The sequence below is a fragment of the Amblyraja radiata genome, chromosome 2 (genome assembly GCF_010909765.2).
Source record: "Amblyraja radiata isolate CabotCenter1 chromosome 2, sAmbRad1.1.pri, whole genome shotgun sequence".
Lineage (NCBI taxonomy): Eukaryota > Metazoa > Chordata > Chondrichthyes > Rajiformes > Rajidae > Amblyraja > Amblyraja radiata.
Window position 1 is genome coordinate 129,499,142 of NC_045957.1, and position 23,055 is coordinate 129,522,196.

Sequence of the window (23,055 nt, forward strand, 5' to 3'; positions counted from 1 at the left end):
ATTTTTGGGAGGATAATCTAAATTTATAGGACCTAGCTTCAAAAAATTCATAACTGCCAAACTGGATTCACTGATCAAGATGTCAATGATGATTATGTTGCCACTAAGTACAAGATACTCTTGTTTTTTTAATGGATTACTCTAGACTTTAAACTTCAGAGATATAAATACTGTCAGTATGGTCATCAGATGGCTTGTGCCAAGGGCACCTGATCTGTCATCTGAGACTCAGTTACCACTTGAGCACAGATTGGCTCAATTGGATCTTTGCACCACAAAGGCTAAATGTGACCACGAGGTTCATGCAGCGGGATGGGGAATGTGAGGAAAGCTGGGCAAACATATTGCACAAACCAGTTTAAGCAAAATCCAGCGCAATTCATTGCAAATTAGGGTGGATTTCCACATCAAGTATTGAGGGGGGGCGCTCCTCTGTGTGCAGCCATGTCAGCAGCGCGTCAGTTTTTTCAACTTTTTATTTTATTTTTTAGTATGTTTTAAAGTATGTATTTAATGTTCCTTCGTGTGTTTTGTGTGGGGGGTGGTGTGGGGGGGTGAGGAGGAAACCGCTTCGGTCGCCTCCTCCATGGAGAGGCGACTTTTTCCAGGTCGCCTCCCCCGTGGCCTAACATCAAGGATCGGCGCGGCCTTTCCCGGAGACGTGCCCGGGGCTTCAGCGGCGGTCGCAGCGTGGACTCTCGGCGTGGAGCGGGTAAGCCCTCGCTGGAGGGGAGCGCTCCGTTTCGCTGGCCTGGGGCAGCCGGCAGCCTGAAGTCGCAGCCTGAAGCCGCGGTCTGCAGAGCTCCAGCTGGTGCGGCGTCTACAGCCCGGGATCCCTCGTGGGGGACCCGGGGGAAGAAGAAGCCACCACTGCCGGCCTGCGGCCAACTTCTACCGCGGGGCCGGCATGGACTTACCATCACCCCTGGAGGGGAGCTTCGACCGCCGGCCCTGCAGTCTACGGTGCTTCTGGCTGCGGCGGGGACTTTAAATCTCGACCGCCGGCCTGCGGCCTACAACAACTTAAAGCCGCGGTCTCCGGTGAGGAAGAGCCGATCCTGGACTGACTCTGGACTCTGGTCCTGTACACGGGGGGGGGAAATGGAGGAGGACTGGCCAAATTTTTGTGCCTTCCACCACGGTGATGAATGCTGTGGTGGATGTTTGTGTTACAGTTTTATTGTGTGTTCTTTATTATTGTACTGCTGCTGACAACCCAAAATTCCACCGACCCTGGTTGTGTGGCAATAAATTATATCTATCTATCTATCTATCTATCAAAATTGAATAGATGCATACAGAATTTTAGTGCATAACATTAGAGCTGACTGATCTTGGTGAGATCCAAACTAGACATTAACAAGCAGGTTACTGGAGAATGTTGTCACTTGAAAGTATTGTTGATGACATTCCTTTACTTCCATTGACAATTGAAAGTAGACTGATTGGGAATTAATTAGTCTGATGGGATTTGTTGTGCTTTTTATAAACAGAACGTACTTAAGCCATTTTTCTCGACCCGAAACATCACCCATTCCTTCTCTCCAGAAATGCTGCCTGTCCCGCTGAGTTACTCCAGCACTTTTTGTTTATATTCACATCACCTATGCTGATAGGCAACCATCAGTATTCTAACTATATTGGAGATGCAGAGCCAGAAATATAGTTAGTTCTGAAGCATAGATTATAAGACAATAAGGTTATAAATGATAGGAGCAGAATTAAGTCATTCAGCCCATCAAGTCTACTCTGCCATTCAATCACGGCTGATCGATCTCCCTCCTAACCCCATTGTCCTGCCTTCTCCCCATAGTCAAGTCAAGTTAAGTTTATTTGTCACATACACTTACAAGATGTACAGTGAAATGAAAGTGACAATGGCTGCGGGATTGTGCAAAACAACAGAACAGAACCAGTATTTACATTTTTTTTTTAAAGACTCAGCAGTAATAGTAAGATTAAACGAGAACTTACCAGCTTGAAGTTTGATCTGTATTTTATGAGGAGTTACGATGAGGGTATTACGTGAAGAACCCGCTCAGTGCGCAGGCGCGGCATACTTCCAAGCAGCGGTGTGGAATCACAGATAGACAGTTATTTTGAAGTAAACATAGTAAAGATAAGGAGACATCAATTTATTAGTTTGATCCATATAATGAGGGTGGGAGCGGAGGGCACGTAATACCCTCATCGTAACTCCTCATAAAATACAGATCAAACTTCAAACTGGTAAGTTCTCGTTTAATCTTACTATTTTACTTCGGAGTCACGTGAGTGACTACGTGAAGATTTCAAAGCTCTGTGATTTCAAACCGTGTAACAGTTTCATTTCACTCACTGCCGAAGTTCTTGAGGGAGGAAGTGTTATCGTAATGAACCAATGAGTCTATTTGTAGAAAAACACAATGGTATTTTTTAAACAATAACAACAAAGAATTAAGTTGCTCCCCTGGGCTTAAATTAAATATTTGCAGTTCGTAAATCTTTACTGCAAATAAACCAGGTTTTGCCAACGGCTTATTATAAAATTTCTGAATGGTCTTTTCCCTTCCCACCATCCTGCTGTAGCCAGGATGTGGTCTATAGGCATGTCCATTCTTTAGCCGTCGACATGGATGCTGCCCTGGTGGCATAAAATTTGTACATGTTAGTGTTTATCCCAGCAGTTTCTAGCACCTGCTTGAGCCATCTCGCAATGGTTTGGCTCGTACCCCACCATAAGGTTTTTGTGACTGACCCACAAGGCTTTTCATCTCCCTCGAATATTCTGGTTGTGTCTATGTAGGATAGTAGGTGGGTCATGGCACATAACCGTGGTTCTGGTGGGTAAGCCACGACTGGATTAGGTGTTCCTGGTCTGCTCTGTTTGACCAGTCGCTGGATAACGACAAATCTGGTCTGGAGCTGTGATCATGTTGTCCAGTCGCAATAGGTGTAGTGACTGGACCCTCTGAGCGGATACAAGTGCCATCAACATGAGCGTCTTTAGTGTAGCTTGCTCGAGGCCGGGGGATCTGGCTGGTGGCCATTCCCTGAGATATGTCAGGACCACACTGATATCCCAAATATGGGTATACCTGGGCTTAGGGCTTGATATTGTAAATGCCCTTCATCAGTTTTACCACCAGTGGATGGGATCCCATCGCCTGTTGTCCTGGCGCTGGTTTGAGATAAGCAGAAAGAGCACTCTGCGCTGTGTTGATGGCACTGTAGCTGATCCCTACATCGTGGTGTAGATAGGCCAGGAACTCCAGTATGTTGGTGGCTGTAGCTGTTGCGTATGTTGTCCCTGTTTCCTGCCAGTACTTCTCCCTTTTTTGATGCTGGTTAAGTACTGCCTCTTGGTGGATGTTCGAAGGGATGCCGACATGGTGGTGATGGTTTGTTTGGACAATCCCAGTTCCAGGTAAGGTCTGTTCAAACTTGCAACCCAGGCGTTTAATTTTCTCATGGCATGGGTGTTTAGCTTACCTGGTAGGTAAGTAGCTGATAGCCAAATATGTCTTTCGACACACCATTGCCAAATCATGTTGACCAATTTGTCGCATGATAATGATTTTATGCCACCCATATGGTTAATATAAGCCATCACCGTAGTATTTATCAATTTGTAACCAAACATGCAAGTGCTGCATATTAGATACATATGCTTTTAAACCATAAAAGGCGCCCAATATCTCTAGATAGTTAATGCCCAGTGTAAGTAGTAATGATGACTCTAGGTTAGTCCATCTACCACTTGTGCTGGATATGGAGTTAGTCGCTCCCCAGCCTTGAGCACTGGCATCTGTTTGAATAACTAAAGTAGGGATAGTGATAAAGATAGGGCTGAAACTATGCCAAACGTTTTCTGCCCACCACTGTAGCTCTGATATTGCTTCAGTGGGTAAGTTCATGACACGATCATAGTGACCTGTATGTCGTTTTATTGCCCGTACCTTTGCTCTCTGTAAATTTTTTGATAGTGCAAAAGTCCGAATTGTGTAGCCGGAAATGCTGCTACCATTTCCCCAATTACTCTTGCTACTTGTCGAATAGTTGGTCGCTCGTTGACCATTAATTTGTTGCATGATTGTGCTAATTCAACCATTTTTGCCTTTGGCAAGGTAACAGTCATATGGACTGAGTTAATTGTGAAGCCCAGGTAGTCCATGATAGTGGATGGCTTCAACTTAGATTTATCTGGATGTAGGACGAACCCCAGAGTTTCGAGGAGCTGTTTTGTAGCTGATACTGCTGCCACAGCCAATTCCATCGTTTTCCCTACTATCAGAATATCCTCCAGATATGCCATGACAATATGTTTTTGTTTTCTTAGTATTGCCATGGCTGGGTTCAATATTTTGGTGAATAATCTTGGGCTGAAGTTAGCCCATAGGGCAATGCTTTGTACCATCCAGATAAATTTTAGGTATCTGCGATGATCCTTGTATATGGGTACTAGATAGTAGGCATCTTTAAGATAAATGCTTGCCATGAAGTGTCCTTTGGAATTCAGTTGTTTGGCAGTAACATAAGTCTCCATTTTGAAATGTATATACTTAACAAATTTGTTTAGTGATGTTAAGTCAATGATGATGCGACAGCCACCATCTTTTTTGGTTTTAGTGAATATATTCGATACAAATTCCAAAGGTTCATGTTTGGTCTTTTCGATGACCTCCTTTGTGATAAGTCTCACCAGTTCAGCTTGTCCCTCACGTTTCTCTTTGACGAAGGGAGAAATACCCTTTGGGGCCATTGTTGAACTGGCGGCGTTTTTTCTGACATGAATTGTATTTTATATCCACTAATGCTGTTGAGTATATACTTGTCACTCGTGACCATACCCCATGCTTCTTTAAACAAGTGTAATCTCCCCCCTGTTAATAAAGCACCCTTATTCTCTATATGCTGGTAGGGACCAGACCCACCTACCTCCATGGTTATTGGCGATTCTGTTTCTTCATTTTCCTGAAGATTTTGTTCTGACGTGCTGGCGATGTTGGGGGGAGGCGCATTTTCCAGAGGGTCCGCTGCGGGCCCTGATCTAAAAAGATCTTTGGGGATAATGTGCGGACCCCAAGCGTTCACCAGTCCCATATTGCGGACGTCGACTGGTGGATGCCGTGGGGTGCTGCCGCTTGGGTATCGGAGGTCTTGGTTTGCTCGTCCCGGGGCCTCCCCTCATTAGGCCAAAGGTTTTTGATGCTTCCTGCATCTCCTTCAGTTTTTTATTGAAATCTTTCCCAAATAGCAGTGCGTCCGTCTCCGCAGCTGGGGCTTTACACAAGCCAGCAAATTTGGGATTGAGGGCAGGTCTTATGTTTCCCTCCGGAGATTGTTGATCTCAAATTGTGTGGTACACATTAATGCCAGCACATCCTGCTGGCAGGTATCCATCTCCGTGGTCTCCACGGGACGAGCAAATGCTGTGATGGCCGACGTCAGGAGCCTTAGGATCCGCTGTAGCTTGAGTTCTTGGGTCCGGATGTGTGACCCACATGCCCCCAGATTTGGCTGTTGACACTTTTTACTTTGAGGGCCTCACAGTTTTCTGGTGCTGTGTGTTGTTTCAGCACCTCAGCGAGCACCTTTTCCAGTAATGGTTGATGCTGGCCGCCATTCTTGGTTCCAGCGGTGCTCCAGCCCGTGGGGTTGCTACAAGCGGTCCATCACACCCAACAGCTCTTCATGTTCCTGCACCCCTGGCATACTCCCGAATTCGTCCGCCTGCCCCTGTTCCAGACCAGCCCAGCCCTGGTCACCAATGCTAGCCTCCAGTAATGAGGGAGCAGAGGGCAGTGCATGAAACACTGTGGAGGGGGTGCCTGACCTCCCTCCGCGAGAGCGCTCTTTCTGCGCATCTCGCTGGAGCTGCTCCAATAGCTGTTGGATGCAGCTCAGGCGGCTGTCTCTCCTCCATTTAGGTGGAGACATGTCCCCGTCCGACGAATCGGACGCCACCGGCCGGATGCCTGTTCGGATGGCTAGACATCCAGCCCGCAGTTCAGGCACTAGCGGGACTGGGTTCGGCGCGGTGATGGGGATAGCGGAGCGCCCGGTAATTGTTCCTACCGCCTTCTTCTGGAGCTTTTGTGCCTTGTAGTAGCGAGAGCGCCCCTCAAGCAGCGCGTCTCGCAGGCACCTGCTCCGTGAGCCGCTCCAGCGGCTCTCTCTCCCCCCGTGCGGGTGGAGAGACGTCCCGTCCGACATCGGGAACACCTGCCGGATGCCTCTCGAGTGGCTATGCATCCAGCCCGCTGCTCAGGTATTAGCGGGCTGGCCTCGGCACGGTGTCGGGGAATTACGGAACACCGGGTCGCTCCTACCGCCTGTTGCTGCCCCCCTCCCCGACGGAAAACGTTCCTCCTTGAACGGGGGACAGTTTTGTTCCAGAGCCTTTTTCTCTGCCTGTAAAAAACACAAGCAGAAAAAGGCTCACCTGTAAAAGAAAACCCGACCTCAGGATACTCACCTGACGGTCCGGTTCATTCTGTAGCGGGAGAGCCTAACTCCCGTGGCAGCCGCTGTTGCACTGCTGGCGTAATGCCGCGCCTGCGCACTGAGCGGGTTCTTCACGTAGTCACTCACGTGACTCCGAAGTAAAATTACACCCCGGTGACATCAGAGTTTACAGTCCTGATGGCCTGTGGGATTGTGGGATTACAGTCTTGATGGCCTCTCTCATCTTGACAGCCAGAAGGGGAGCTATGTAAGGATGCTGTTCATAGACCACAGTTCAGCCTTCAACACGATAGTCCCCACCAGACTTGCTGAGAAGCTGCTGGAATTGGGGCTCAACACCCCCGTGTGCCTGGGTCCTGGACTTTCTCACCACCAGGCCCCAGGTAGTCAAAATGGGGGGAAATACATCAAAATCCTTCACCCTGAGCACAGGATCCCCCCAGGGTTGCGTCCTCAGCCCCCTACTGTACTCCCTGTACACACATGACTGTGGGGCCAGGTTCAGTTCCAACTCGATAATCAAGTTTGCTGATGACACTGTGGTGGTGGGCCTGATCTCAGATAACGATGAGAAGGAGGTGGCTGATCTGGCACTCTGGTGTTAGGACAACAGCCTCCTCTTGAATATCAAAAAAACTAAGGAGCTGATCATGGACTTTAGGAGGGCACATCATCCGAGGACGTACACACCATTGAGGATAAATGGGGATCCTGTGGATAGGGTGAGCTGTTTTAAATACGTGGGAGTCCACATCTCTGAGGATATGACATGGACATCACACGCTGCAGCACTCGTGAGTAAGGCAAGGCAGTGCCTTTACCACCTCAGGCAATTGAGGAAATTCAGAGTGTCTCCGAGGATCCTCCAGTGCTTCTACTCAGCGGCTGTGGAAAGCGTCTTGTTCGGAAATATCACGATTTGATTTGGGAACTGCTCTGCACAGGCAAGAAGGCTCTGCAGAGAGTAGTGTGTTCGGCCAACGCACTATGGGAACTACACTCGCCCCCCTGCAGGAACTATATATCAGGAGGTGCAACTCCAGAGCCAACAAGATCATGGGAGACCCCTTCCACCCCAGCAACGGACTGTTTCAGCTGCTACGGTCAGGCAAACGCCTCCGTTGCCATGCGGTGAGAATGGAGAGGTTGAGAAGGAGTTTCTTCCCAGAGGCCATTAGGACTGTAAACCCCTATCTCACCAGGGACTAACTTTACTGAACCATTCTACTGTTGTGGGGTATCTTTTTTAAATTGCTGTTTTTTTCCTTTTTCTTCCCTCCCTCCCACAAATATGTAATATGTGAATATGTGATTATGTTCCATTCTGTTGGTAGTTTGTTTGTTTTTTGCACAATTCGCGAGCATTGGCACTTTTCATTTCACTGCACATCTCGTATGTGTATGTGATGAATAAACTTGACTTGACTTGAAGAAACTCCATTTCATCCTCTCTGTTTTCGCAGTGTGACAGCGGAGGCGCTTGCCTGACCGTAGCAGCTGGAACAGTCCGTTGCTGGGGTGGTAGGGGTCCTTCATGATCTTGCTGGCTCTGGATCTGCACCTCCTGGTGTATAGGTCCTGCAAGGGGGGGGGGGGGGGAGTGTAGTTCCCATGGTGCGTTCGACCGAACGCACTACTCTCTGCAGAGCCTTCCTGTCCTGGGCAGAGCTGTTGTCAAACCAGATCGAGATGTTTCTGGTCAGGATACTTTCTACAGCACCAGAGTAGAAGGATTGAAGAATCCTCAGAGAGACTCTGAATTTCCTCAGCTGCCTGAGGTGGTAAAGGCGCTGCCTTGCCTTTCTCACCAGTGCGGCAGTGTGTGTTCCATGTAAGATCCTCTGTGATGTGGACTCCCAGATATTTAAAGCTGCTTACCCAATCCACAGTAGTCCCATTTATCCCCAGTGGCGTGTAAGTCCTCGGCTGTTGTCCCTTTCTAAAGTCCACAATCAGCTCCTTAGTTTTAGTGACATTCAAGAGGAAGCTGTTGTTCTGACACCAGAGTGCCAGGTCAGCCACCCCCTCCATGTAGGCCTTCTCATCATTATTGGAGATCAGGCCCACCAACCACCATTGTGTCATCAGCAAACTTGATGATGGAGTTGGAGCTGAACCTGGCCACACAGTCATGTGTGTATATGGAGTACAGTAGGGGGTGAGGACGCAACCCTGGGGGGATCCTGGTGAGGGGGATGGAGGTATGTCTCCCCATCTTGACCATCTGGGGTCTGGTGGTCAGAAAGTCCAGGACCCAGGCACACGGGAGTGTTCAGTCCCAGTTCCAGCAGTTTATCAGTAAGACTGGTCGGGACTATGGTGTTGAACACTGAACTGAAGTCAATGAACCGCATCCTCACATCGCCCCCCTCCTGGCTGTCAAGGTGAGAGAGGGTGATGTGCAGAACCTGGGAGACCGCATCATCTGTGGATCTGTTTGGACGGTATGCGAACTGCAGTGGATCCATGGTGCGAGGGAGGAAGGCGCAGATGTAGTTCTTGATCAGCCTCTTGAAGCATTTCATGACCACTGAGGTGAGGGCCACCGGTCGGTAGTCATTCAAGCAGGCTGGAGAGGCATTCTTCGGCACTGGTACATTAGTGGATGTCTTGAAGCAGGCAGGGACCACGGACGTGGCCAGGGAGAGGTTGAATATTGTGGTGAACACTGGAGCTAGCTGATTAGCACAAGACTTTAGTACTCTCCCAGATAAACCATCTGGGCCTACAGCTTTCCTTGTGGTCACACGCCTCAGAGCCCTCCTCAGGTCATGTTCGGACACCGAGAATGTGTGCACATCCCCAGCAGTGTACCTCACTCCAGCCTCGCTAACCAACGCGCTGACGATGTTGTTGTTAGCCGGCGAGCTAGGGGTGTTGTTGCACGCCTCAAATCATGCATAAAAATAGTTCAGGTGATCAGCCAAGGAGGCGCCGGCACTACCGGTTGAGGGGTGGCTGCTCTGTTAATTTGTTACAGTCCGTAGCCCCTGCCATAGGCGTCTGGTGACATGCTGCTCCATCTGCGACTCCATCCTGTCCCTGCACCTCCTTTGTGCGTCCTTCACCGCCCTTCACAGTCTGTAGGACTCTGCCTTGTAGTTATCTATGTTGCCGGATGCCAGGCCGGAGTTGTAAGCAGCGGTGCGAACATTCAAAGCAACGCAAATGGACCTGTCCACCCAGGGTTTTGATTAGGAAAGAGGCTAACCCTTACCGTGGGGAAGATGTTGCCGGTTATTGTTCCTATGAAGTCCGTGACAGCTTCCGCAAACTCACTGACGTCTCTAGAAATTGATTGGAACATATTCCAGTCGACATTACTCAGTGCATCCTGAAACATGGCCACTGAATGGTCAGACCACCGCTTTACTTTCTTTGTCACTGCCGCTGCCCGTACTATCCGTTGTTTATACTCTGGCAGCAGGAAAATGGCAGCGTGGTCAGATTTTCAAAAAGGAGGAAGAGAAACGGCCTTGTATCCTTTCCTGAACGATGTGTAGCAGTGGTCCAAAGTTCTTTCCCCCTGGTGACACGTGATGTGTTGGCGGAAGTTAGGCATAACTTTTTTGAGGTTTGCCTTATTAAAATTATTAATAGCCCTTGACACCTGTACTAATCAAGAATCTATCTACTGCCTTAAAAATATCCATTGACTTGGCCTCCACAGCCTTCTGTAGCAAATAATTCACATATTCACCACCCTCTGGCTAAGTAAATCTCTCCTCATGTCCTTCCTAAACGAACGTTCTTTAATTCTGAGGCTATGACCTCTAGTCCTAGACCAGGCACGTGCCATGAGTAATTACTCAGGGTAGGCAGTCAGTCGCTTTTTAAAAAAAACTTAAACCGCGCATGCGCAGATTGTTCTCTCCATAAAAATAAAAAATAAAAATAAAAACGGTAACAATTCAATTTACCCAAGGCTTCCTAGTCTCCTTTATTCTGAATTACTGAATGGGTGGGGGGATGAAGGGTGATGGCAGGTGCAGAGGTGGTGGGAAAAACGTGAGCACAGGGAAAAGTTGAATCAGTTGTCATCTAATTGAATGACAACACTTGTTCAAGGGACGAATTGGGGGGAGAGCCTCTGCCAAGCCATCCTTAAACCTGCTTATGGATTCCTGATGTTGACAGCCTTAATTCTTGTTGCCTGCTCCGAGGATTATTTTCCAAGCCATTTTATCAAAAGATCTAGCTCTTCTCCGGGTGAAAGGCCCAGGCCTGCTATGGCGATTTGGAAGGAGGAAGAAGCCCAGTAATTCTTGGCCGTCAATTCCGTTGTAACAAGCTGGCTGTGGGCGAGGTATCTGGCGAGGTCTATGGTGGTGGGATTGATATTGTTGGTGGCTCGAGGATAATTGATAAAGCCGCCATGCAGAAAGGTTGAAGTTGGTTTATTGTCCTCAAATTTAGGCTCCATGTTTCCTTGCACATTACTGGGATTGTGACTATGAAATGAACTGGCCAGATTAGATTTGGTCAGATGAACGGGCCAAATAGTATGCTACCCCTCTCGATATCATAATCGGTGACATGTTGGCTTGACTTTATGCTGGCTTGCTCTATGACGTAGTCCAGAGTACGCTCGTGTTGGTTTTGAAGATGAACAGGGCTTGGTGATCTATTACGTGGCCCTTGTTCTGCTAATAAACCTGCTTCTATGGTGTCGGGCTCTGCAATGGCTGCTTTCATCTCTTTTTCTTGCTGCAAGGCCTCTAAGGTCGCCTGCATCCGCGTAGCCTCGACCATCATCTCTGCCTGCATCCGCGCAGCCTCGACCTTCATATCTATCTCTCTCTGAGCGAATGCTGCTCTGGCTTTCGCTGCTTTTGCTTCAGCCCGTGCTTTAAGGGCGGCCATGCTGGCACTGGAACTGGCTGCAGAGCGGTAAGAACGAACGCTGAGAGACTTGGCTTCATTCTGTGAAGCGTTGTCTTGGTTGCTTGTTGCCATGGCGTTGAGGTGTGGACGGACAATGTGATGACGTGAACCACCCTGTAGCACAGCTTGTTGTGGTGCTGTCTTTTCACTATTCTGGACTCGCTGAATGTTCCTATCCAGCTATCTAGCAAGTTAAACAATTAACCCGTAGACACGAGATGTCGTTGATGCTTTACTGTATTCAACTGTGAAACTGTAACATACAAGCAGAAAAGGAAACAGCATATTTAGTTATGTTATACACTTGTTATAGGAACATAAACTATGATGCCACCACCAAATACAGTGCTGCTATGTGAGAAACCAGCCAGGGTACATGAAACATTCTTAATTGTGTTAATAATAACAATCCTGCTCAATAACGTTTATAGCATATAAAGATGTTGTTAACAAACATAATTATTCACAGACATTGCATCTAACAAACTGGTGGGGTAGGATGGCAATAGATTACACACTGAGAATTACACTGTCTAAACACCATGAGGTGCCCTCTCTGAGCTGGACTAGTTTATGATAACTTCCTGTATAACAGGAAAGGTAACTCAAAGCTGTATGAACCTGAATATCCAGCAGGTGGCATTAATACATGTAAACAGAATGTGGTCCAGCACACTGTCTGAACATCTCTCACCCGCCGCTCGTTCATGTCAGCCGCTTCCTGCAAATCCTTAAATTCCCACAGCCGAGTAACCTCAATCGCGCTGTCGGAATTTAAGGATTTGCGGGAAGCAGCTGACATGAGTGAGGCCAGCGACCGGCAGGAGAGAGGTTTTTAGACGGAGAGCTGCCAGAGGTGAGCGGGGTTTGGCAGAAGGCGCTGAGGTGGCGGCCGGTTCCTCTGTCCGGCCCGGCGGCCGCTCGCAGCCACCCGGGCTGCTTATCCCCCCCCCCCCCCGGCCTCTGATTTCTGGATTCTCCCCTCATTAGAAAATAGTAATGCCTTTATTCCTACTACCAAAATGCAAGATCCCACACTTTGCTACATTATATTCCGTCTGCCACTTCCCAGCCCACTCTCCCAACCAGTCCCAACCTTCTGCAGAGTCCCTGCTTTCTCTGCACTATCTGCTCCTTAGCCTATTCTCTCACAGCTGAAAGGTGCAGAGGGGAGCACGTTTGGTGGTGGAATACTGCTGAAGGTGGGAAAAATATGTAGAAAGATCCATTGGATTGTCTTGAAAGAGGTTGTTAGGGCAATTGATGTCGAGAATAAGAGGAACCCTATCCTTGCTCTAGCTGGGAAGAGCTGTTGAATTCTGGGAAATAAGAAAGACATGGTGGAGAACCTTATCAACTATATTATTAAGGACAGCCACAGTTAAGGAAGACAGTTAAGGACAGATATTTAGTTGTCATATCGGTCCCTAAAATTTCCAATGCAAATTGTCATCGAGACAAACAGCATGGAGACAGCCTCTTTGACTCCCTGCTTTCATGCAAATTATCAAACTATCAAATGCTCATGTACACTAATCTGACCTTTTTCTTTCCACATTCCCATCAATTCCCTTGGATTCAAATTCACCAATGCTCTAATGGAAATTTACTGTAGTCTTTTGATACCAATCTGCACAGCTTTGGGGTGTGGGAGGTAACCGGAACATCGGAGAACATGTAAATTCCATACAGAGGGCACTTCAGGGCAAGACAGAATCCAATTTGCTGGACCTGTGAGGCAACAGCTCTGTTAGCTGTGCAAATTTGCTACAGTGTTTGAAAGGTGTTTGGAAACATTTCCAAGTATCCAGACTCAAATACCTCAATCCTCTACCAACTCAGTAGCTATAGCCTAGTTGGTTACTAATTAAAGATAGACACAAATGCTGGAGTATTTCAGCGAATCAGACAGCATCTCTGGAGAAAAGGAATAGGTGACGTTTCGGATGGGGACCCTTCTTCAGATTGAGTAAAGGGAAAGGGAAACAAGAGATATAAAATGGTGATATAGAGAGATAGAGATAGAGATAGAGATAGCTGTGAGATAGAGAGAGCGGATGCAAGGGTTACTTGAAGTTAGAGAAATAAATATTCATACTGCTGGTTGTAAGCTGAAAGTAAGTTCATAACCAGTTAGAAACATAGAAAATAGGTGCAGGGCCTTCGAGCCTGCACCGCCATTCACTGTGATCATGGCTGATCATCCAATTCAGTATCCTGTACCTGCCTTCTCTCCATACCCCCTGATCCCTTTAGCCACAAGGGCCACATCTAACTCCCTCTTAAATATAGCCAATGAACTAGCCTCAACTACCTTCTGTGGCAGAGAATTCCAGAGATTCACCACTCTCTGTATGAAAAATGTTTTCCTCATCTCGGTCCTAAATGATTTCCCCCTTATCCTTAAACTGTGACCCCTTGTTCTGGACTTTCCCAACATTGGGAACAATCTTCCTGCATCTAGCCTGTCCAACCCCTTAAGAATTTTGTAGGTTTCTATAAGATCCCCCCTCAATCTTCTAAATTCTAGCGAGTACAAGCCGAGTCTATCCAGTCTTTCTTCATATGAAAGTCCTGACATCCCAGGAATCAGTCTGGTGAACCTTCTCTGTACTCCCTCTATGGCAAGAATGTCTTTCCTCAGATTAGGAGACCAAAACTGTATTCAATACTCCAGGTGTGGTCTCACCAAGACCCTGTACAACTGCAGAAGAACCTCCCTGCTCCTATACTCAAATCCTTTTGCTATGAATGCTAACATACCATTCGCTTTCTTCACTGCCTGCTGCACCTACTTTTAATGACTGGTGTACCATGACACCCAGGTCTCGTTGCATCTCCCCTTTTCCTAATCGGCCACCATTCAGATAATAGTCTCACATTGATTAGATTTCACATTGTATATGAATTATACACGAATCTCAGATTTTCTCTTAGTTCCTGTGTTTCTCAATACCAATCTGCAATAACTGTTGAGGGAAGGGGCAGTCAGAAAATAATCTACCGACCTATTGGAAACAAATTAAATATGTCCTGCTTTAGTAAAATTGAAAAGATACTATTGTGTAACAAATTTAATAATTGACAAAAGTGTGTCCAGTTACTCATTATTTTATCTAACTCCAGCAGAGCAGTTCTGTTATGTTTTGCTGTGTACTATCTGACTAGTTATAGGCATAATACAGTAGTATTCTCAAGTTTTGATTGGGATTCAAAGGAAATGTTGAGAGTTGTTCTGAATGTTTGTTTACTGCCTATGTTAAAAACAGGTAGTTGCATACAATCATTCTAATATGGTAGAAGGAACATTTTTGTCACCTAACTATTATTTGCCCTGTACATAGCAACTTTTCTTTTTTTTCTGTGAATGGGAATGTTGGTGCAAGCTGAATATCATGATAAAAATCTTGGTCAAAGAGCTAGGTTTTAAGAATTATCGTAAAGGAAAGAGATTGAGCATTTTACATTGAACATTCCAAAGACGTACAGGTTTGTAGGTTAATTGGCTTCTGTAAATTGTCCCTAGTGTGTCGGATAGAACTAGTGTATGGATGATCGCTGGTTGGTGCGGGCTCGATGCGCCGAAGAGCCTGGTTCCACACTGTATCTCTAAACTTAACTAAACTATTTATTGCAATTTCTTGCAAACTATACCAAAAGAGATTTGTTAGTTTTAATTGAAAATGTTGCCACAAATTGTCGGGTTTTCTGAATCCATTTTGTTAGTCAGAAAGAATATTTTCCAAATTAAATTCACAATGAATCATTATTCACAACATGAGATTTACTGAACTAGGACTATCATTTCTGAGTCGGCCTATAAGATAAATTTATATATTCTGTGTGATGATAATCTCTGTTAATTTTTAAAATGACAGCTTTATTCTGTCACACGTAAAACTTACTCCTAAAAGTGCCAATTCTTGATCATCCTCTGAAAGCTTTGGCCTCCATCCAGTTTTTTTTACCAATCACCAGTAGCCTATCCGCACCAGACATCTACACCAGACATACAAATTCCACTGCTATTACAGTGCTGGGTTTTCTCTGGAAGTGACTTACCACGTGACTCCCCAAAATCCTACCATCACCTACATGACAAGTGTGATGGACCATTCTGCGATGTCTCAATGGGTACAACTGTGACAGTATTCCAGAAGCTCAGTGTCGTTCAGGCCAAAGTAACATGCTTATTTGGTTAGTCATCCATTTGCCTAAATGTATCACCATTCACCACCAGCATACCATGACCGCAGGGTTTACCATTTGCATGATGTGTATCAGCAACACACTGAAGGGTCGTCCAATCCACCTCCCTGCCCTCCTCCACCACATCCCCACCATCACCGCAGCATGTTTGTGCCTTTAATTAGTTAGAAGCCCTCAGTCGCAATTGAAAATCCCATAATGTGATAATTATTTCGCTATTCCAGGGTTAGAAGAATAGGAAATAAATACATGCCTTACGGGCAATACTTGCTTCCTGAGTTAAAAATGTATTAAAAATATAGTAAAGTACAATAGTGTTACACAGGGAACTCTTTAAATAGCAGTTTGTTGCATAGGGATCAAACAAGAGTGAGGTAATTTCAAATTTATAGTGAAATTTCTTGTTGATTCTATTAGGTTCACCTACAGCATTTTTCTTGGCAGGTTAGTAAGAATTGAAAGCACATGAGGCCTGCCTGTGTCATTCAGTGACCTATACTGGAGACTGATGTTCCTTAGGGAAGGAAATCTGCCATTCGTATTCAGTCCAGTACATATGTAACTCCAGACCCACAGCAATGTGTTTGGCTGTGAAAATGTCCTCTGAAATAGCCCAGAAAGCCACTTGGTTAAAAGGAAAGGTAATGAGTGAACAATAAGTACTAAACCTTGTCAGTGATGCCCACACCTTGGGAAATTAATACATAAAAAGATGTTGGTGGAGTGCTATCACATAAGTGAAAGAATGTCAGTGTTTTTGTCCTCATTTTTAATGAGCTTTATTTTTTTTAAAATGTACAGTAAAGGAAGGAGTAGAGGAAAAAAAGAAGAAGAAAAAATGAAAGAGGGAGAAATGCTGCAACTCAAAGCTGAGGAGGAAGAGAAAAACAAACCCTGGGAAGCACCTTACGATGTAACATTTGATTCTTACATCGGTGAAATCACAAGAAATATTTTACAACTTCCCAGCACACGAGATCAAATGGTATCCCTTGCATTGTAAGTATTGCACAGTAAGATCCATTCTGCTTCCTTTCCTTGGTCATTATCTGGCAAAATTGCACATCACTCCCTCCAGCCCTAGATTTCGTGTTTCTCACTATTTCCATTAATTCTTTCTGCAAAATCATCACATCCATGACAGCCACCTACGCCTTCTGCCTGAACTATTGATAATCAACTCTCCTTCCTTCAATGTCAGCTGATGATGATAACATTTTGTGCTCTGGTACCGCAGCCTTTTGTTCTTAAGTACTGCTCCCTTATCCTTCAATCCTGATATCATTCCTCTGCCCTCAAAACATCCCCAATACTTCCATCTTTGCAAACTACTGCACCAGTTCCCATCTCCCCTTCCTCACCAAAGTCTTCGCCAATGTTCTAGCCTCGCAAATTCATGCTTATTGAATTATTTAATCTTCAAATTTGAATCACTCCAATCAATTTTCCTTTTCTATTTATTCATTTTCTTGCGCTCAGGCATCGTTAGCATAGCCAGAAATTATTGTTCATTGCTAATTGATCTTCTTCAACTTTCTTCAGTGTTTGTGGTGAGGATAATCCCACAGTTTTGTTTGGAAGTAAATTCAAAGGATGAGAATCAACAATGATGAAGCAATACCAATGTATTTCAAAGACAGTACAATACTTGACTCTTGGTAGGGAATTAATTGGATGATCATGCTCTTATAAACCTGCTTCTTGTCTTTGATGGTAAAAGGTTTCTATTGAACTTTATCATAGATTAAATTTTGGACCATCCGTCCATATTATCACCAAGGCTATTTTCACATCACCTGGCTCAGATTCCACCCTTATCGCAGCTGCTAACAGCCTCCCCCATCTACACTTCCTTTCTCTGGATATGGTCCCCTAACTGACACCCATCCTTCTCCGCAACCATTAAAATATCTAAAACTTTGCTGCTAGTATTTTGACAAAAATAAATACTGACCATGTGAGGTTTAACGATGCCATGGCTGCTTATATGATATTGGCAAATATTTTATCTTTAATCGTTTCACATTCACACCTGTCTGAAAGCAAAGGAAGGTCATTGACCAATCATTACTGTGTCTGGCGGCATTTTCCAATTAATCCTACACTTTTGCACTTTTCTTTCAATCCTGTTTTTTTTCTTTTCTTTCACATATTTAACCAGGGCACGTCTGAATTCTATATTCAATCTATTTTCTTCTCTCTTTCAGGCAGTGCATTGAAAACCACGGTTAGGATTTGTAAAAAATGCCACCTTTTCTTCTTTTGACAATCACCTTTTATCTATGTTGGCCACCCTGGTAATTAAAACAATCTTCCCTTCCTTACTCAATCAGAAGCATTCATGATGGTGTATATATACTTATACATCTCTTCACGACCTTTCCTACTTTAAGAACACCTCTGGTTACTCCAGTTACAATGTTTTATTCATGTACTTTTGTTACGCAACATCCATAAGGTGTTGACAGTGCCTCTAAATTGTGGTGCCTAAAATTGAACATAGTATAGCAGAGAGACCTAACCAAAACTTTTAAAAAGTTTATCGTAAGTTCTAAGGGCAAGGATCACTATTGTTTTTCCATCAGCCTTCTCACCTGCCCTATCACTTAAAAAAAAATGTGTACATACACAAATGTCTGTCTAACCCTAATCCTTTATAATCATACTATTTAATTCTTATTGTCTCTTCTCATTCTTGCTACCAAAATTACCAAGCTTTTAAAGTATTCCCTGATCGCCCAAGACCAGGTCATTGATATAATCAAAAGGAATAATGATACTGAGACGGACTCCAGGGAAATACCACGGTATGCCTTAATCTGAGAACAACCGCTCATCTCTCCTCTCTGGATTCTATTTTGTATTCATGCCGCAACTGTGCCTTTAATCCCTTGTGGTCTAATTTTGCTAATGTGTTTATTATATGACATTTTACTGAACATCTTATGAAAGTAAGTGTATAAAATGCCAACTGTACCAAGCTTTTAAACAAATCCATTTGTTAGACCTTTCTTTATCAAATCCCAATTAACATTGTCCCAAATTGTCAATCCTAAAAGATTTCCTACCACTTACCAGGTTGTTTAAGCCTATTATTGCCTGGCCTATCGCCTTAGTGTCAATTTGGCTCATTGGGTAAACTCGAGTTGACAAAAGAATGTAGGTGCAATGGCAACCACAGGTTCAACAATGAAAATCCAAGTGGACAGTCTTGTGCACTACTGAGGGAATGCTACAATATCAGAGGTCCCAATTATTGGATGGAATATTAAATCAAGGCCCCATACAATCTCCTAGATCTACATAAAGGTCAATGTAGAATAATTCAGAAAAAGACCAGCAGGGTTATTCCAGTAACTTACCCAAAATTTATCCCACGATCAGCTTTCATAGATTTTCTTGTGTCGGGGAAATATCAGGGAATATGGATGTTGGGAGAGCCTGAAAGCCGTTTCTTTGCTGTAAGAAAATACATAAAAGGTTATGTTCAAGGTTATACATACTGTATAAAGGAAATATATTGGTTATCAGATGCTCAAATTTATGGCAGGTAAAATGAGAGAGTACGTTGGAATGATTAACTCCAGAATTAATAAAGATATAATTGAGTGTTTCAGCAGTGGTGAGCTGAGACGGGTTCAAGTACAAAGTGGAAAGAGGCAACATGTGATTTGAAGCTTATTATGTGAAATATACCAACAAGATTGTGAATAGTCAGCGGCAGTTTTACAAATATAAGTACAATTCCCGATTAAGTACAGAATGCATAAAAACAGCCCACTGACTCCATACGCAAGAGTCTCCATGATTCAGCGTTCTTGCCCTGAAGGCGCCTTCCGCAACCAACCTTGAGGGCTTCTTCTTATTTCTTCTTAAGCCCTTTGCCCCTCCAGGGAGCATAGGCCATTAACAAATGTCCTCCACCTCACTCAGTTGTTGGCAGTTCTTTCGAGATCTCCCCAGTTGAACCCACTCTCAGACATTTCTGTTTGGACACCTCTTCTCCAGCTGTTCCTGGGGCGACCTCTTTTCCTTTTTCCTTGTGGTGTTCCATTTCAGGGCTTGCCGGGTGATGTTTGTGGCAGGTTTCCTGAGGGTGTGTCCAATCCAACTCCAATTTCTCCTTCGAATTCGTAAGTCAATGGGCTCCTGGCTTGTTCCTTTCCACAGGTCCACATTGCTTACTTTGTCTCTCCACCAGATGTTAAGTATTCTCCTAAGGCAGGTGTTAATGAATGTTTGCAGCCTGTCTGTAGTGTGTTTTGTTGTTTTCCATGTCTCTGATCCATACAGCATCACCTCAAGTTCAAATGATTTTATTGTCATGTGTCCCTGATAGGACAATGAAATTCTTGCTTTGCTTCAGCACACAGAACATAGCAGGCATTTACTACAAAACAGATCAGTGTGTCCATATACTATAATATAAATATATGCACACATGAATAAATAAACTGATGAAGTGCAAATAACAGATAATTGGTTATTAATAATCAAAGTTTTGTCCGAGCCAGGTTTAATAGCCTGATGGCTGTGGGGAAGTAGCTATTCCTGAACCTGGTTGTTGCAGTCTTCAGACCTGAAGGTAGCAGGGAGATGAGTGTGTGGCCAGGATGGTGTGGGTCTTTGATGATACTGCCAGCCTTTTTGAGGCAGCGACTGCGATAAATCCCCTCGATGGAAGGAAGGTCAGAGCATATGATGGACTGGCCAGTGTTTACTACTGTTTTTACAGTGTTTACACCTGTTTCACATTTCAGTTAAAGATGCGAATTTTGGTGTTGATTGAGATGTGTTTTGAGCTCCAGATCTTCCTGAGCATGTTAAACACCACCCTAGCCTTATTGGTTCTACTTTGTATGTCTGCCTCTGCCCCTTGAGGGCGCAGAAGTTAAAACCCTGGTTCTTCTTACTGGGCCTTTGTCCAGCATCCTCTGCCATCGCCGACTCTTTCTACCCTCCTCTCCGGATCCCAGTCTTCAGGAGTGTGCAGGAGATGATCCTCCCACTCTAGGCGGGTTCCCAATTCCACTGTGGGCAAGCCAGGCCTGCTGCTGGAGTAATGCAGAAGCCTGTGGCACTTCGGGAGCTCCTACGTACCTCGGTGACTGCCAATCACCCCCCCGCCCCCCGGACACTTATTATCACTTATTATTATTTATTCAAATCATTTGCTATGTCGCTCTTCCAGGGAGATGCTAAATGCATTTCGTTGTCTCTGTACTGTACACTGACAATGACAATTAAATTGAATCTGAATCCTACCCTGTGCTGCCCTTAGAGAGCTTCGCACGCAGCTCTCCGGAAACCCAATAAATTATGTTCTAAACACCATCTTTGTGGTCAGTTTCAGGCCGTTGCATTCACTTAGTCTAAATCTAATTTCTGCTGAGCAGACAATTTTCTAATTTGCCTCAGAATCCATCAGCCAAACCTCATCTGGAATTCTAAAATTAACCTCAGTGCCTTCAGTGCTACGTAAGCGTTCCCTTCTAGTTTTAAAGTGTTTCAGTACCTTCTGTAAATGCCTGAAGCACAGAAAGCGGCAGTTTTCTCATTAGCCATATTTCAAACTCCTTGGGAGAATTTACCAATTTTGTGTATATAATTTGCTCAGATTCATGAATCTTTGTACATTTTCCTTTTCTTCGATTTTGACAAATTGTTTATAGAAACGTAGAAAATAGGTGCAGTAGGATGCCATTCGGCCCTTCATTGCGATCATGGCTGATCGTCCCCAATCAATAACCCGTGCCTGCCTTCTCCCCATATCCCTTGATTCCACCAGCCCCTAGCTCTATCTAACTCTCTCTTAAATCCATCCAGTGATTTGGCCTCCACTGCCCTCTGTGGCAGGGAATTCCACAAATTCACAACTCTCTGGGTGAAAAAGTTTTTTCTAACCTCAGCCTTAAATGACCTCCCCTTTATTCTAAGACTGTGGCCCCTGGTTCTGCTCGCCCAAAAATGGGAACATTTTTCCTGCATCTAGCTTGTCCAGTCCTTTTATAATTTTATATGTTTCTATAAGATCCTTTTAAAGATTTACATGTTTTATAATAATGTCTTTATTTATAATAATGTCTTTATTTATATAGCACATTTTTAGTCAACTTGCATTGACCCCAAAGTGCTTCACACAATTACTTCCATACAGACAGGCAAAGGTGGGTGAAGTGTCTTGCCCAAGGACACACACAGGCAAAGGTGGGTGAAGTGTCTTGCCCAAGGACACAACGACAGTATGCACTCCAAGCGGGATTCGAACCAGCTACCTTCCGGTTGCCAGCCGAACACTTAGCCCATTGTGCCATCTGTCGTCTTATGTTTTATTGTTCCTAGTACTAAAGATTCCCACCCCCCCCCCAACCCCACAGCACGCCCTACCCTCCCTCTTCCCCCCCCCCCCCCCTCCCCTCCCCCATCCCCAGTACCAACACCAGTACCTACCCTCTCAAGTCAAGCCAAGTCAAGTTTTATTCGTCACGTGCACGTAAAGTGCAGTGAAATGAATTTGTCAGCAGCGGTACAATAAAAAAAACACACAATACACAATAAATATTTAACACAAACATCCGCCACATCATTCATCACTGTGGTGGAAGGCACAAAATTTGGTCAGTCCTCTTCCATTTTCCCCCGTGGAGTGGACCACAGCGCTCCGCATTCGCCGCTGCGGGTGGCCAGATGAGCAGACAAGGTAATTCCTCCCCACCGGAGGCCACGGCTCCAAGATGGTGTAGGCAGCAGGCCGGCGGTCAAAGATCTAAAGTCCCCGCCGCGCCGCAGCCAGAAGCACCACAGGGCCGGCGGTTGGAGGTTCTCTCCAGGGATCTCCGGCGAGGGATCCCGCTCCGGATGGTAAGTCCCCGCCGCGCCCACGGTTAGAGTAGGCTGCGGGCCAGCGGTTGGAGCTCTTCTCCGGGGTCCCGAAAGAGGGATCCCAGGCTCCGGACGCCACGCCAGCTGGAGCTCCCTTCCGGCGACCCCCGGCGAGGGCTTGCCCGCTCCTGCCTCTCAATCTGCCTCTTGCTCTTCAACGTGCAAGAAGGAACTGCAGATGCTGGTTAATACCAAAGATGGACACAAAACGCTGGAGCAACTCAGCGGGACAGGCAGCATCTCTGGAGAGAAGAAATGGGTAACATTTCAGGTCGAGACCCTTCTTCAGACTGAACGTCACCCGTTTCTTCTCTCCAGAGATGCTGCCTGTCCTGCTGAGTTCAGCTTTTGTGTCTACCTTTTCAATGTTTGTTCAATGCTTTGGTCTTCTTGGTTGCATTGATTTTTTAAATCATGTTTAATTTTCAATTCTAGTTTTGTTTCTGATAAAATGGGTGGACCTGTAGACTTAGAAATGTTGCACGATTTCCTTTGGGAGCTTCACATTGCTGAACTGAAACACGAATTAACATCGAACATTATTCCTATTGGGAAAATTGAGAAAGGAATCTACTATCATAGGGCACTTCTTTTCAAGGTAACAATTATCATTACTGTATCTTGTAAATAATT

The 23,055-nt window shown here is 45.2% G+C and overlaps 1 protein-coding gene across 4 annotated transcripts in view; it reads left to right on the forward strand.

The window, feature by feature from the left end:
* armc3 (armadillo repeat containing 3) overlaps positions 1 to 23,055 on the forward strand; it is a 68,432-nt gene that overhangs the window by 44,833 nt on the left and 544 nt on the right. For 3 of the 4 annotated variants that reach the window (XM_033015550.1, XM_033015574.1, XM_033015565.1), the window contains 2 exons: positions 16,342 to 16,539; positions 22,858 to 23,020. In XM_033015550.1, coding sequence (XP_032871441.1) covers positions 16,342 to 16,539; positions 22,858 to 23,020 — 361 coding nt within the window. Of the gene's footprint in view, positions 1 to 16,339; positions 16,540 to 22,857; positions 23,021 to 23,055 lie in introns of all 4 variants that reach the window. The other variant, XM_033015558.1, reaches the window with a different exon arrangement.